General features: G+C 44.5%; 1 protein-coding gene across 1 annotated transcript; it reads left to right on the forward strand.

Moving 5' to 3' along the window:
* Positions 1 to 4090: 4090 nt before the first annotated feature.
* Positions 4091 to 12241, forward strand: mogs (mannosyl-oligosaccharide glucosidase). The gene is made up of 5 exons (XM_072670112.1): positions 4091 to 4167; positions 8199 to 8576; positions 8840 to 9063; positions 9200 to 9393; positions 9861 to 12241. The coding sequence occupies exons 2-5, from the start codon at positions 8228 to 8230 to the stop codon at positions 11623 to 11625; spliced, it is 2532 nt and encodes an 843-aa protein (XP_072526213.1). The 5' UTR covers positions 4091 to 4167; positions 8199 to 8227; the 3' UTR covers positions 11626 to 12241.
* The last annotated feature ends 3951 nt before the right edge of the window (positions 12242 to 16192 follow it).

Here is a 16192-nt window from a genome sequence, read left to right on the forward strand (position 1 = left end):
AAGGTATTCACCACCTTCTACTTTGTACTGTATCTTTTAGGCTGAGATTTGGCCTCATATTCTTCATAATAAAGCATATTTTGGTTCTTTAAAGAATCTTTTAATGGATGGATCTATTAAATAACTATTTGTGCGTAGGAGTTGTGTCAGTGTGAAGCGCCACACGGGATGTAAAACCTCTTAAAACCTTTATATACTTCTTCATGGCCTGTCAGAGAGCCTAAGAGGTTCTCTACCTTGTCAGAGAACCCTTTGTCTTGGAGTGTCTCAGCAGGCTAAGATGCTGCCACTATGGCCTGTTGGGAACATAGCTCTTAGTCTATGCCCAGCATGCTCGTGAATGAGGGAAAGATCACACAGAGAGCTGTCCGCCTTGAGTAGAAGAGTTTTATTGCGTTGGTCTGCAGAGAACGGAGACTACATAACATACAGAGATGTCGGGTGTAGTCTGAAAGACACTTCAGGCTACGTTGTTTATATTCACAAAGCAGGGCGTCGTCTAGTCCTAACTTGGCTAGTTTCACTTCTGCCTCCTGTGTTTTGCGTGTTCTGATTGGTGCCTTTGTCGGCTGCATTTTATGTCTGCATTTTACACTTTCACTAGAGCTTCTGCTAATCTAATCACTATCAATATGTGTACGCCTTGGGCGGTGGTTCCTCTTTTCGTGAACAAGTTTCAACTGCCATGTGCTGATCCAGTTACACCTAACATGTACATTTTGTTATCTTCCTTATATGGCATTTCTTAGAATATACGCTGTTCTGCTTGTCTGGTTTCAGGGTTATATTGAGCAAGCAAGTTCCCTCTAGTCTCATGATATAATCTCACAGGCCCAAGGATTGAGACTTCAAATCCCGAGCCGGAGCCTGAGAGTGCACAACTGGCTATGCTCTCTCTGAGTGGGTAGATGGTGCTCTCCACAGGGCTGGCACAGGCGTCTGTTGGCTGATGTATCCGAGCTGGGGATCCGCCTTGTTACTCTTATCACTTTGGCTACATCGTGATTATGCATTGGCAGCAGTTCCTGAAAAGGCCGGCAGCTGGCTTCACATGTATCAGAGGAGGCATGTGCTTGTCCTTAGCCTCCGTGTCAGGAGCATTGATGCAAGTGATGGGGGGAGGTCCTGATGAGTGGGTGGGTTAATTGGCTCAGCTAGAATTGGGCAAATAAAGGGAAGTAAAAAAGTGCTTCTACTCTCTTGGACTCTACTTAGACTTATGATATTTAGAAGAACCGTTTGATTGCTGAAATGGTTCGTGCCTGGTGGTCCTAGATACAGTAGATCCCAAAAAGGACATTGTGGAGAGATCCTTTAAGCATTGAAGAGGTTCTTTGCCCTCATACGGCTCATTCACTAGAGGTGGTTCTTCTGTGGCGTCACTCTGAAGATCCTTATTTTTTGAAGAGTGGAACCCTTATTAAACCTTAAATGGGTTTTCAGCCTCATACAGAAGAGTTCTTCTAGTAGCCTGGAATCAATGGAAAGGTTCTCTGGTGGTTATGCTTATACCTGTTGCATGCTCTGCAGATCTCCTGCCTGGTGTCATGTAGATACACATGACTTCAAGCAACATGCCCCAGAAGTTGATTCTGATGTGCTGGTCTGTAAATGAAACAGACCAGCGTTTACATCCAGCAGACATGGCCTGAAGGTGAGCACCTTTCCAGAACATCTTAAAATAGATGAGATGTTTGAAGGCACGGTGCACGGTGCACAGGCCTTTAATAGTTTTATGATCATGTGTGTGTCTGTTCTTCTCAAACATCTTCTATGTTGTAGCGCCATCTACTGACTCTCAGCAGATGTACAATTGTGGAAAAGTAGAATACTGACAATATGTGGAGAGTCAAATCTTGGGTGGAAAAGCACCAATTTCAGGACAGTCTGGGTTTGGAGTTGCTGAGACCTTCTTTGTCTCCACTAATGCAGTGATAATGGCAATCCAGAGCCCACAGCCTGCACTCATTGCTCCTGTGTTCTGTTCTCATTGATTCATTTATTTGACCCCTCCAGAGATCAAGGATGAGGCCTGTTCATCAGGAAACACTTTGCCTTTTTATGCTTTGTTGAACTCTATAATTGCAGCGGCTTAATCCCATTAATCCCATCAGTGTGACTTCTCACTTGTAGGTAAACAAATGTTGGCGTGGGGGTTTACTGCACATGCTCAAATGGTTCCTATAGTTCAAATCAACTCTCCACTCTAATTGCTCTGTCAACCTTGTAAAACCATCCCAAACCACAGGAGCGCCTTTTGAAGTGAACTTTTGAAGTTCACCATATCACCTTAGCTAATAATACTTGCTGTATGTGAACAATAGATTTGATAGTATTTGATTGTGGGGCATATTAATGTGATATAAACCATATTTCTACTTGTGTAACTAAGAGAGGATTTGTCCAGATCAGCAAAGCAAATCATGTACAGAATAACTATTCAACATTTTAATTGGGTCCAAGTGAGATTGTCCATAGTTGCCCATATGCTGCCCTCTACTGGTGGACCAGCGCATGTGCCAGCATTCCCTCTAGATCTCAGATTCTCCCTAGATTTTCAGCATCAGTTACCATACACACAATTCATCCACGTGTTTACCAAGTAGGTATACACAGAGGGGTTTTGGTAGCATGACCCATACACAGCATGCATAATGTTCGGCTGTGCTCCAATTTACAGCTGTATGAGAACTAGTGGTGCTCAAATTCTAACCAGTATATTTACAAGACAACCATGTTCACCATTAGTGTTGGACACAGATGGAATTCGGCCTTGACTTTAACCCATCTGTGCAGTGAACACACACACACACACACATACACACTAGTGATCACACACAGAGACAGAGAGCACACATGTCCAGAGTGGTGGGCAGCCATTGCTTTGGCTCCAGGGGAACAGAGAGGGTGGAAGGCCTTGCTTAAAGGCCCAACAGTGGCTCAAGGGCCCAACAGTGTCTTACCACAGGGGCTAATCTGTGAGTTTGTCAGAAAATTGGTCAAAGTTATAAGCTATAAGGCAATTTCATATCAGTACTAGTTGTTTTAGCTACCGGCACTAACACTAGCTTTTCTGCTGTTGCTTGGTAAGCAGCACAGACTATGGTACATCTTAAAATACAGCGGAAATCAGTGCCACTAAATAAGGTTGTGCTGAAAAGTTGATGGCTAAATACAAGGGTTTTTTTGTCGCTGTTGCGTAGTACAATCTTTAATGCATTAGCACTGGTACTTATTTTTGAAACAGTGACTCCTTCAGTGAATGAAAATGTGATGCCCTTAAGATATCAAGGTAGAAAAACAGTATTTCGATTTTTTAATTTCTGATATTTTACCCATTTGGATTGCCAATTTCTCAGCCCGTACGTATTCTACCACTACCGCATGCAATGCTCTCGACACTAGTGAGGGTGAAGACCAACACACGTCCCATACCCACCCTGCGCCATCTACCCACCCTAGAGTGAGCTGGGCCAATTGTGCTCTCTTGGGGCCCCGCCTGCCGAAGGCTAGCAGCATGACTGGGATTCGAACTAGAGCGCCGGGCTGTCGATAACAGGGTTGTGGGTTCGATTCCCGGGCTTGGCAAGCTGCCACTGTTGGGCCCTGGAGCAAGGCTCCTTACCCTCTCTGCTCCCCGGGTGCTGGAGTTGGCTGCCCACTGCTCTGGGTGCGTGTGTGTGTGTGTGTGTACTCCCTGCCTCTAGTTCACGTGTGTGTTCACTACCACAGATTGCAGTGACAAATGCATGCACCTTTATTGGACCAATATTTAGATCAAATTTAAATATCTGCACTCACATACACACCTCTATTGCTGCCACCACCACGTCCCAATTTGCACACTTGCTGCTAAATACTGTACTGTAAATACTACACCCCTACCTCACATCAGCTCACATAGTCCATCCTACATACAGCAATGGGTCCATTAATAATTAAAGCAAAATCAACACATACATTACATCTGAATCCCATATTCTTTCATATCTTCTGAACCATGCAGCAGAGCTAGCTGAGCAATGATGGCTCAGTGTTAGGGAATAGTGAGCGAGTGAGCCAGGGCGCCGTTGAGGACAGAGCCCGCGTGTGTGGCTACGCAGCGGTCCGTCAGTCAGGAAGGGTCCAGGCAGTGATGTACAGCCGAAAGCTGACACGTCCTTAAAGGTAACCCCGGTGCTTTAATGGTCATTTTCTTTCACATGCAATTTAATAAGAGCCTTTAAAAAGCACAGGCGATGCAACAGCACTCTGGTAACGAGCAACACCCTGAAATATAGCCCGAAAGCTAGCTAAGTTAGCTAAGGCTACGGAAGGGGTTTAACCGGAAACCCATTCATTCAGCTGTTAGGTTTGCTAGCTGGGTGACACATGTTGCAAATTCCTTCACTGAATCCATGACATATTTGCAATTAACTTAATTTAAAATTAAATATTTCTGACTGAACTCAAGTTTAGCTTGATTTGTGAGGGTCGTCATACTCTTATTTTGAAAAAGCACAGCCAGCTAGCTAGCTTAGCTTCGTTGAATTAGCCTGCTGCACCTAGCTAGTGCTACATCAGCATCAGCTACATGTTCCTGTCTTGGCTGATTGGAAACCAGTAAGTTTTAGAGCTTTTCCTCTCATTCATGTCATTGATTTATTCCTAAAAAGGCCACTGTGAGGCTGAAATGGGCATGAGAGCAGGGTAAATGACTGGCTCCCAGATCCCAGTCCTCCTGAAGCTCCTGTAGACCACAGCTGATGATCAGACCCTTCTTGGGGCAGATCAGGTGGGCTAGAGTAGGGACAACATGAAGCTGGGAACAGCCTTGCACCCTCTAGTCCCCTGTAACTTCCTGTAACATGGGCGCTCTTGAAAATTAAAGGAGCCACAAATGCTTTTTTGACTGAAACCATTAAAAAACACTTTTGTAAAAGTCTGGGAGCGTGAAGAACCTCAGAGTCGACCCTCAAAGTGTCCTTCACGTTCACATCTTTTATAAACTGGCTCTGCCACCTTTCGCAGCACCGTTGTGTCATATTTTTAACAGGTGATATGATCTGAGGTTTAAAAACCTACGAGAAAAACTCAAGAACTTGGAAATTAAGCAAAAAGACAGAGAGCATGATACAGATTCAGGTATAGTGAGTATAATTAAATGGGAACGTGGAAGATGATGTAGAGAAACAGGCCGAATATGATAGACAAGCACCGTGAAACTGGCTCTGAACCCATGAAGCTCCAAGCTTGGTAATTGCACAGACAGGAGGCAATAAAAGTCCAGTATCGGCAGTAGAGAGCTGCGATACCATGAAGCTTACTGACGCCCTACATTATTATTATTATTATTATTATTTATTTTATTTTTCTTTACTTACTTGCATACTTAATGAAACCACATGTTTTAAATAACCAGTAAAAGCCAGTCATAAATAGGTATTACCATTAAACAGACTTTTACATTTACAGCACCTTTTGGAAATGCTTAAAGAAAACACACTGAAGTTTAGTACCAGAGATGTGTACCTGAAAGTGAAATTGCTGCGTAAGCACTTTCCGTTATAACGGTTAAGTGTTTTATTTACTGCTCTAAAATATGAATTTTAAACAATTAAAAAGCTTTTTAGCAAGGATGATGCTTCCCCACCTGCTCGTATTTCTGCATTGTGAGGATTTTTATTTTTCAGAGCTCTGAAACTTACTCAACCAGTAAACACTGTTCTTTCAAGCTGATTAGATCTTATTTGGGATGAGAGGGAAACAAGTACAACCTATAAAAAGTGGAACACTATAAATATCAGGATTTATAGCTGTATTCAAGTCCGAGTTGGTGACGGTTATCGGCAGATGCTTGTAAATCTGGTATCGGTATCAGAAAGGAAAAAGCGGTATCAGTGCATCCCTACCATCAACAAAGTGTCTCTGTCCAAATACTAATGAACCTGGCTGTATGTTAAGCATTTTAATGGGCACTTTTGTAAAATACTGGGACGAGGAACCGCCCCAAATCAGATTACACATAAATAATTATGCAGCCTTTTATACAGCAATGCTGTATAATCTCATTAAATGAAAAATGTGACAAATGTGGGACATGAAAGAAGTCACCATTCATAACACACAAGCTAATACACAGGTACTGTGTAATACTGCAGTGGTGGTGCCACAGTTCACAACCGGTTATATGAGCTACGCCGCCTCTTAGGTGTACCTGCTCTGAAGTGCCGGCAGTGAAATGGCTGCATGTCCTCATATTGCTCCCTCTAGTGGACTGAAACCCGCTTGAACAGCTTCACTTCCACACTAAGTTCTGACATGAGTCTTATACACACGTTTATGATGTTTGGGCATTTCAGTATGTGGCCTAAAATATCGCCAGTGATCTCAGTCTCAGGTTCAGGATCTCTGTTGTTCAGTTGTTCCTAATAGAAATTCTAATGTCAGATATCAACTATGGCATTTTTCTAGTATCAGATCTACAGATCTATTGGGTCATGGACAGGAGGGCATTTATCATCATTAGTAATTTAGACTAGTTTTTAACATTTTAACAATTTTGACTAAGACCTAGTCTACCATAAAATCCAACCACTCTCAAATCACAATCGAATTTCATTCATTTTCATGTCACTTTACAAATGACCTTTTTTTTTTAAGGTGAGTGAAAATCTTAGCTAGGTGCATAGTCCCTCTGAGTAGTAAATAATACAAATATATACACACTAAATACAGAATATACACATTAACTATACATACATACTAGGGAAAAAAAATCACTAGTCAAAACTAAATTAGAAATATCTTTCATTAGTATTTGTATTGCAAGCCGTTTTAGCCTAAGCAGCCTTTAGCAGTAAAACCTTTAACTCAGGATTTCTATAATGCAGTTTTTAGGAACTCATTTTAGATAATTTCAGAAGTTTTACTAGTAATAATGTCAGATCTAAAGATTAACAAAGACATTTTTAATAGTCATATTGCCGCCACAACATATCCTTAATGCAGTTTTGACTAGTCATATGTTACCATTGATTTACATGGAATTTCACTTTCTCTAATTACTTATTTACAGATCTTTACAATTATATATTTTTTTGCTTATAGACATTGTAGTTTCAGATCTCTACAATGTAATTCTTATTAGTAAAAAGATATCTCTTGTAGCTTTAGCTAGTTGTAATGTGCATTTAGGATATATGTAGTTTTGGATCTCTTTTCATTAGAGATATCAACAATTTGAGTATTGACAATAATATTATTATTGATATCAAAAGCTTGAGTTTTAACTAGTCGGTATTACTGTGTATATATATATATATATATATATATATATATATATATATATATATATATATATATATATATATATGGAATTACAATTTCTATCTACAGATAAATCAGTAAATCAATGGTAGCATTTTGCTAGTCAAAATTACATTAAGGATATGTGTTCCTGGCAATATGACTAGTCCAAATGGCTTCAAATGGCAGATCTGTAGATCTGATGTTACTTCTAGTATAAAAAATTACAGCATTACAGAGATCTTGAATTTAAAGTTTTACTAATAAATAGTTAATTTACACATATTTGTGGACCTGAACTGTCTGCTAGTGAGAATTACAGTGTAGATATCTGGAATAGTTATTTTTACTGTAAAAAAAAAACAACAAATAACTTTGGACTTTTTACTAGTAGAACAAATGTAATTACAGATAGGAGAGAGTGAAATACTGTGTGAATCAGTGGAAACATAAGACTAGTCAAAATTACATTAAGATAAGATAAGATAAGAGTCCTTTATTAGTCCCGCAGTGGGGAAATTCCCAGTGTAACAGCAGAAAGGGATAGCAAGACACTCAGTTACAAAAAATTTGGATAAATAATTTACACTATATACACAATATAAATAAGAATTAAAAGAGCAATAACAATACTATTTACAGAAATTAGAACATAGAAATAAACATTAGGGATATACTGTCATAATGGCTTAAAAGATCTGGTGATCTAATGTTATCACTAGTAAAATATGCTGATATCTGAAATTAGGATTCTACTAGGATCAATTGCATTACAAAGTTTTTGCCAGTTAAATTTGAAAAATCAGAAAATGGGGGGGGGGGGGGGGGGGGGGTTCCTAGTTTTACTGCAATATTGGTGAGATTTCAAGAATTTCTATAATTCCTAACCAATCTTTACAATTTAATCTCAGACAGGTCAGGCCAGGTCAAGGGTGGAAAAATGGGAAGGCAGAGGAAGAGGAATGTGACAGGTGATGGAGTGCCTCACACTCGGAAGGAGGAGAAACCCACTCTCCCGAGCCGCAAGGAAAAGAAAAAAAAGATGGACATCGGCAAGGTTTTCATCAACATCTCCATTGGCTTGTGCATTTTCAGCCTTGTCTGGTTCTTTTATGCCCTGTATATGCGCTCCTCCTTGGCCAAGAGAGTAGTGACCCTGCACCCTTCGCCACGGGTCTTAGACTCCAATAGTACCAGTGCTGCTGTGTTCCCTGAGAGGTTTTGGGGTTCCTACCGGCCGCAGGTGTACTTTGGGATGAAAACAAGAAGTCCAAGGTCCGTTGTAACAGGTATGTTTTTTACAGATCAGTTTTCTTCTCCTTATTTCCTCAGGCAATGCTGCCGGTGTGGATGCACTACATTGACAAAAGTATTTGGACATTTGCTCATTTGTTATTTCTTCTGAAATCAATTGTGTATATGTGTGATATTTATATACACACATTTAAAAAAAACATTTGGACATAGTGTATGATGTCCCCCGGTTCCCTGGTCACCCATACAACAGTAATGTTTCAGTATCTGTCTCTTGTCTGTGTCTGTGACTCCTTAGGCTTGATGTGGATGCGTCAGTTCTCTGAGCTGGATGTGAACCTTAGGCACACCTGTGAACAGGGGGACCGTTTGCAGGGCTATGGCTGGCTGATGCACGATGGACTGAACTTTGGTGTCCAGGAGATCCATGACAGTGATTTCACCCTCACGACAGAGTTTGTGAAGCGAATGGGAGGGGAACATGGAGGCGACTGGACATGGAGGATCACAGCCAAACAGCATGTAAGCAGAACAACAAAATGTTTTTTGTGTACTTCACTCAACATTAACTCTCCTCAGTGTCCATTTGTGCAGTTCTGCTTTTGACCAGTCCTCTGGTTTACTCGTTGTATTCATGTTTACCCACAACTCTTTCCAGAGCTCTGCCCCCCAAGCTCCTGTCATCTCGCTGATGTTCTATGTGGCTGCAGATACTCAGGGTTCCCTGCAGGCTCATGTGGAGGACAGGAGCCGTCTGAGCTCTGTTACTGGAACTTCGGAAGAACTAGGAAACTTCAAGATCACTTTCCGCAAACCCACTGCTGGCGGAGCTGCTAGTGGCAAATATGCCAGGTACGGCAGCAACGTTCTGTATATGCACAGGCATTACAAGAAAGTGGTAGGTTAGAAATAGAGTCTCTGGATTCTGTCTCTGTGTTTCACACATTGGAAAGCAATCCAGGTTGAGAATACTTGAGTGTGCGGAAACCCATTAGGTGTGATTTGATATGTAACATACCCACGCTGAAACAAAGTATCTGGACTATAAGATGACCAAAGAAATCTGCAGTATGGTAATGGAGTTACTGCAGTACGATAATGAAATTAAAACCTTGTGTTATCTAGTAGTAAGAACTGAATCACATTGAATCGATGAGCTATGTAGTGTCTGACAGTAAATCGAATTGGCAAGTCTGATGACCTGACTAAAAAGTCCAAATAGACCAGAGATCAGTGGAGTAATAAAGGCTAAGGATATCAGAGGACAGGCCCTGTTTATTTTAATAAGCCATTCTGTTTTTTTTTTCTTTTCCCCTCAGCTATAATTACTTGCAGACGCTGAGCCCTGGACTTGACAAGCTGACAGACATAGTGAAGAACAGCCTCAATCGCAGGTTTGTTTTCCATCCCCCATCTGGAGAAAAAAGACCTTACATTGCTGTGGATACCTACAAGCCTCCTCCCAACCAGCAACAACAGAAAGACAGCCGCATAGAGAGTGACTTTCTGGTGCACCAAGTTACCGTCCAGACCCCTTTCCAGATTGAAGTTTTGTTTGAGAGTGGAAGCTTTCATGACCGGCCAAACCAACTGGTGGGCTCAGTCCTGACTGAAGAGCTGGAGAAGAGGAAGGTAGCTTTCGATGAGAAGTTTGAGAAGACTTTTGGGCTTCAGGCTAAGGGGTTCACTCCATCCCAGGTGAAATTTAGCAAGGCTGCTTTAAGTAACATGGTTGGTGGCATGGGATACTTCTTTGGACAGTCTGTGGTACAGTCCATGTATAATGAGCACCCCTTGCTGTACCCTGAAGGTGCTTTGTTCACCGCAGTCCCCTCCCGCTCTTTCTTCCCAAGGGGCTTCCTGTGGGATGAAGGCTTCCACCAGCTCCTCCTGAGTAAATGGGACCCGCAGGTTACACGTGAGGCTGTAGCACACTGGCTGGACTTGATAAATGTGGAGGGTTGGATCCCACGTGAGCAGATCTTGGGTGACGAGGCACGCAGCAAAGTCCCATCGGAATTTGTGGTGCAGCGCAATGAGAATGCAAACCCCCCTACCCTTTTCCTGGTACTGGAGGAGCTTGTAGAGCAACTGGAGGCCCATGCAGACTCGCCCCTTTCCCAGGACACACTGCCTTTCCTCCGCAGGCTCTTCCCAAGACTTCAGACGTGGTTTGAGTGGTATAATACCACTCAGGTTGGTCCCTTGCCAAGCTCCTACCGTTGGCGAGGCAGAGACAAGGACACCAACCTTTTCCTCAACCCTAAGACCTTAACATCGGGGCTGGATGACTACCCCCGTGCCTCGCATCCTTCTGCAGATGAGCGTCACGTCGACTTGCACTGCTGGATGGTGCTGGCATCGAGGATCATGGGAAACGTGGCCCGACTGCTTGGGGAGCCTCATCAGGAGTACGAGCGTACCTACCTAACCCTAAGTGACAACAACCTCCTGAATGAGCTACACTGGTCCGAACAGCACCGTGCATTCTGCGACTATGGCAACCACACCCAGGCCGTGTCTCTGCAGCAAGAGAAGGTGTTTGTGCCTCCTGGGCAACCAAGGCACCAGTTCCCCGTGGCACGTCTGGTGCGCTACGTACGCAAAGCCCCTAAGCTTCAGTATGTGAATGCGCTCGGCTATGTGAGCCTGTTCCCCTTCCTGCTTCATGTACTGACCCCTGATTCCCCGAAACTGCAGCACATCTTGCAGGACATTCGGAATCCTGACCGCTTGTGGACGCCCTACGGTCTGCGCTCGCTCTCGCGTGCTGATCCCCTCTACATGAAGCGCAACACTGAGCATGACGCGCCCTACTGGCGCGGAGCTATATGGATCAACATCAACTACCTGGCAATCAGGGCGCTGCACCACTATGGCAGCGTGGAGGGACCTTACCAGGAAGAGGCTGCTTCCCTCTATCAGGAGCTCAGGACTACCGTCATCAATAATGTTTACAAACAGTACCAGGAAACCGGCTACATCTGGGAACAGTACAATGACAGTACAGGCAGGGGGCAGGGGAGCCACCCGTTCACAGGCTGGTCGGCTCTGACTGTGCTCATAATGTCTGAACAGTACTGATTGATCTGCCGATTCGGTGTTCATATTGTCGAATAACTACACATGTGCCACTAATTAATTGTCTCGAAACGTTACCTGTGATTGACTAAACGTTTAATTTCATGAAAATGGAGGGGGAAAAAAGTTCTCTTCAAAGTGCACTCACTGGAAATCAGCAACCAAGATCTTACTGAAGCAAAAGGACTATTTTTACATGGATGTATTGAGGTACTTTTATAAATCAGACTTTCTATCAACCCGATATGTTGCAGAAATGTTTCTCTTTAAAAGCCAGTTTAATGACAAGTCAATCCTCAGGTGTGTATTGCCACAGGCGGTGTGAGTGTTCCAGAATGTGCAGACAAAAGAATTTAATGTAATCGAACTGTAATTATACAGTGCAGTCTTTTTGTTCCAGGATTCGGGCGTGTTCAAAGGAATAAATCAATAACTTCCTACAAGGTCTTTCTTCAGTTTAATTGAGTTCTGTATCGAATGCCAAAAATCTGCAACCCCGCAGAAGCAGCTATTCAAACAAGGCTTGTCATGTTCTTTGAAAAATGTCCTTCAGGTGTCGCAGTGTTTCTCATTCGAATCTTGGTAATATTGACATAAATAATAAATAGTAGTGCCATGGCTTTGTAGGGATGTTTTTTTGGAACGTCTGCATGAGCTCAAAGCCCAAGCTAAGTAATGACTTCAGGAACTTTCTAGTGGTGTTTCCACATTTGCAACCTGCAGTCAGTACGTCCCGTCCCGTGCCGTGCAGTGATGCGCTCCAACTCTGGCCATTGAGCTCACCTGTTTTTCGAAATGTCTGTGCTATGATTGTGGAAACGGTTGATCCCACTTCACAAAGAAGAAGCTGCCGGTCTGAGTCTAGCCCATGACATTGTCACACCACACGCCAGATGAAGGCCGGCGGCTGACGTCAACCGGGCAAGGGGTATTGTTTCTGTTGCGCATCGTTTCCATGGAGAGTCATTGTGGGGAACAGAGACCGTTCACTGGCTTGCAGTGAATTGCCGTGGAAGCCAAAGCTGGAAAAGGGGATAGTTCCAACCCCCTCGCTCACACACCCCTTGCTTTGCTTAGAAGGCATCTCTTTCAGGTGAAGTTTTCCAAGCTTCACTCTTTTCTTTCACACCACGATGTTCACGTGCCCCCTGTGCCCGCACCGCAGAAGGAGCGAGGAACCATCTCTTTTATACCTCAAGTTTGAATAGATGCAGAGGCAGAGCTTGGTGCTGGAAGGTTACAGCGCTATAAATAGGCCTGCTCTCTGGCAGCTGAGCTGCAGCTTTTAAACAGCAAAATAACTGTACGCTCTTTATGCTCCCTGACTTTATATTTGTTGAATAGATAGAAGAACAGAGACATGAACCCGTCCTTTGGTGGTGTTACGTTGAATTATGAACCGTCTGCATCCTTTGTTCTGTCGTCTGATGTTCTGATAGAACTGCTGTTAATTTTATGCTGATTGATCATTTCACATTTTGCTCCTGGAGACCAGAAAGACGTGACTTTATACTGCAGGCGCTGGAGTTTATGCGTCAAGAAAGCTGGGCTCGATCAAATCAACTATAATCTCTCTTCATGACACGTCACTCCATGTCCACCCTCTGTTTGCATCAGCAGAGGGCTGGTGGTGGGGCCCTAGGATGATCAACAAAGTGCTTGACCTTTGCATGGAATAACTAAGGGAAGTGTCATGTGAGCACTAAGACTGCATAAGCTGAACCCACTTTCCCTTCCCCGGTCACAACAATTCGCATCCCCTCACTCCTTCACACAGAAACCTGCATCCCCTTGCAGCGTGCCCCCGTTTGAAATGCGCATCTCGGCCTTTGTAGTATGTGGCTGATCGGTGTGACTAAAGCATTCATTGCGCAATCCCTCTCCCCTTCCAAAGACCCTTTCTCACCGAGCAATGGGATAATAGCCAAAACAGCATTAGTGGGATCTAACACACAGGCATAAATAGATGAGTCAGAGGGGCTCCATTTGCGCATTGATGAGATCCTGAGCCTGTATGCGCTTCTTTTGATCAGAGCAGTTGGGCCATATCTGGATGACTCACGGCTTTGGGGAACTGTCTCCTCCCCCTAATGGGGCAATTAATGCATTATCTGCTCAAAGCTCTCTTCATCAATGAGAGAAACTTTTGCAAGATGAAGTGCTGAAGGAACAAGATGCTGTTCCACTCGCCACCGTGGCCAGACGAGTGCTTCGCTGTACAGGAACGTCATGTCTTCACACGTGGGCTAGATGGAGCTCTTTCGTTATGCTCGGAGAGAAGCCGGGATTCATTTGATTAAGTTCACCAATTTTGCCCACACAAAAAAAGGACGAGGGGAGGGGAAAAAGGCAGAAGGAGAAATCGTCCTTCCTACCATGTAATATCGTGGAAAAAGACTTGATCATTTCTTGCTGCCATTTCAGGTCAAGTCTGAGTAAAGAAAGGACAGTCGACTCTTGTTTCAGATTGATACACCTTTTTATTTTCCTGTCTGCGGAGCTCTAACGACTCTAAGCGCAGTGGTAGTTCTTGCACAAAGGGGAATATTGACGTATTTGCCAGGCAGCTATCAGGCCTTCAGCAATCCAGCAATCCTCCCACATTGTTATGCTTTGACGTTGCGGGTTGGTGTGTAAAACGGAGAGCGTGGCTCACGGAGCCTCGTGGCTAAAGCTTGTCCCTTTTGTTTTTCCCTGCAAAATGTTTTTCTCTCGCATTGTAAACACTTGTTACCTCAACGAGTCGGGAGGTGATGTAATAGGTGGTGCGGTGACGCTCGCCGGCCTCCCTCTTTTGCTGCCTCAGGCTGCTAGCAGATGTCCCATGGGAGTTTCCAATTGACAACTACGTGCTAGCCGCAAAGCAGTGCATCTACCTCTGCGCTAAAGACCAGTCACGTCCAGCCTGCCATTCAGGCTCGGCGCTCTCCTAATCCGCAGTCTGTTCTCCTTCTCTTGGTGCTCTTTGGAACCTTCTTCCCTTTTCTGCTGTCTCTCTTGTTCCCTGAGTTGCTCTCCTCCCTCCCTCCCTCCCTCTACTCTAACTCGAATCTCCTGCAGGAGTCATCTTCAGCATGACCTCCGGAACCAGCTCTGCCTCTGTCTGCTCGGAGCCCAGCGCCCTCCAACCCCTTCTCCCCCGGAATGTCAGTGCCCCCTGTGCCCGAGCACCATCCCTTCCATCACCCGGCTTCCATCCGCTAGCAATGGCCTGGATGAATATTATGTAAACTGGTGGCTATAAATAGCTTTGCCCAGGATCTTTTGTCTTTACCTGCACACTCTTAGCCCAACAGTTTTATTTCTGGAGAGCATGTGGAAGCAGTGCCATGCAGAGGGCCCGTTACCATAGTTACTTGTGTTAGTGAGGAGAGAGAGAGCGAGGGAGAGAGAGAGAGGCGCTACATTCTTCGCCGGTTTCCTCAGAAAAGCAGCGATCTGTTTGTTTGAATAGGCTCGTCCCTTTTCACACTGCGGTTGAGCTGCAGAAAAGGTGATGAATTCGCTGAAAGGGCTTTATTGAATTACCTTCATAGGGCCAATAGTTATGAAGTCTGCTATGCGAGCCATTGTGCGGCGCAGAATGTTGCGGTCGGATTCGACATCAATAGGAGGAGACAGACATCGGTGTAAACGAGCCCGGTTTTGAATAAGCTGTGCAAGCTGTGTTTCTACACTCGCCTTTATCAAGAGAAGAAGTAGTTAGCCCTATCTTCATAAAGACCTCAGCACCTAGACTCGCTCATGTACCAGCTGCATCCCCTCGCCACTGTATAAATTAAACTGCTGAGATCGAGAGCGCTCCGCTCCGTTTGTGGCGCATTAGACAACTCCAGGTAGCTCAAGCTGGGCCACGTTTGGCCTGCTGCCCTTCGCTGGAGCTGGGGTTCACTTCGGAGCAGAGGAGGTGGCTTGGGTTGTTAGGTGTGCGGGGGAGGAAGTCAGGTGGTTCTTCGGGGCAGGCCAGGAAAGCGCTTTAGCCCTCCGCAGTCACGATCAGGAAGAGCAGCTCAGCTCCTCAAGCCCCTCCCAGCCTGAGAGGCGAAGACGGGCGTCCGGGTACAGGAGTGGGCGAGCGGGGTGTATTTCTGGAACACAAGGGAAACCTGCAGCTCTGCAAATGGGGCTTCAGCACTGCATTGGGCTTCCCTAACCCTGCTCCCACACTCTGTAGAGATAGAGGAGGGAAGGACAGAGAGACTGCTCCTTCAAAAGAACCACGCTTCCGCTTCTTTTTCTCTCTTTCTTGCTGGGGCTCTAGAGCTAGTATGTAACCGTGCGTGGAAAAGGCAAAGATGGCTAGGGATTGGAAGGAGAGAAGGAGCGAGAGAGAGAGAAGGAAGGGAAAAGGAAAAAAAAGCAACTTGGCAGCTGAGGCGAGTGTCTTGTATTTATAGTGAGTCGTGTTTCCGGCCGAGGTTTCACTGATGGTTCCTCGCCCAATCCCTTTTTGCGGTTTCTTAGAAGCTCCATTGTTCCCTGGGTTTGATGGAGATGAGCCTTCCTCCGGTGCCTTTAGGGGGATTGTAATGTGGGACATGTTGCAGGAATATGATGTGTGTGTGGGTGG

This window comes from Salminus brasiliensis, chromosome 24 (genome assembly GCF_030463535.1).
Source record: "Salminus brasiliensis chromosome 24, fSalBra1.hap2, whole genome shotgun sequence".
In the NCBI taxonomy this organism is placed as follows: domain Eukaryota; kingdom Metazoa; phylum Chordata; class Actinopteri; order Characiformes; family Bryconidae; genus Salminus; species Salminus brasiliensis.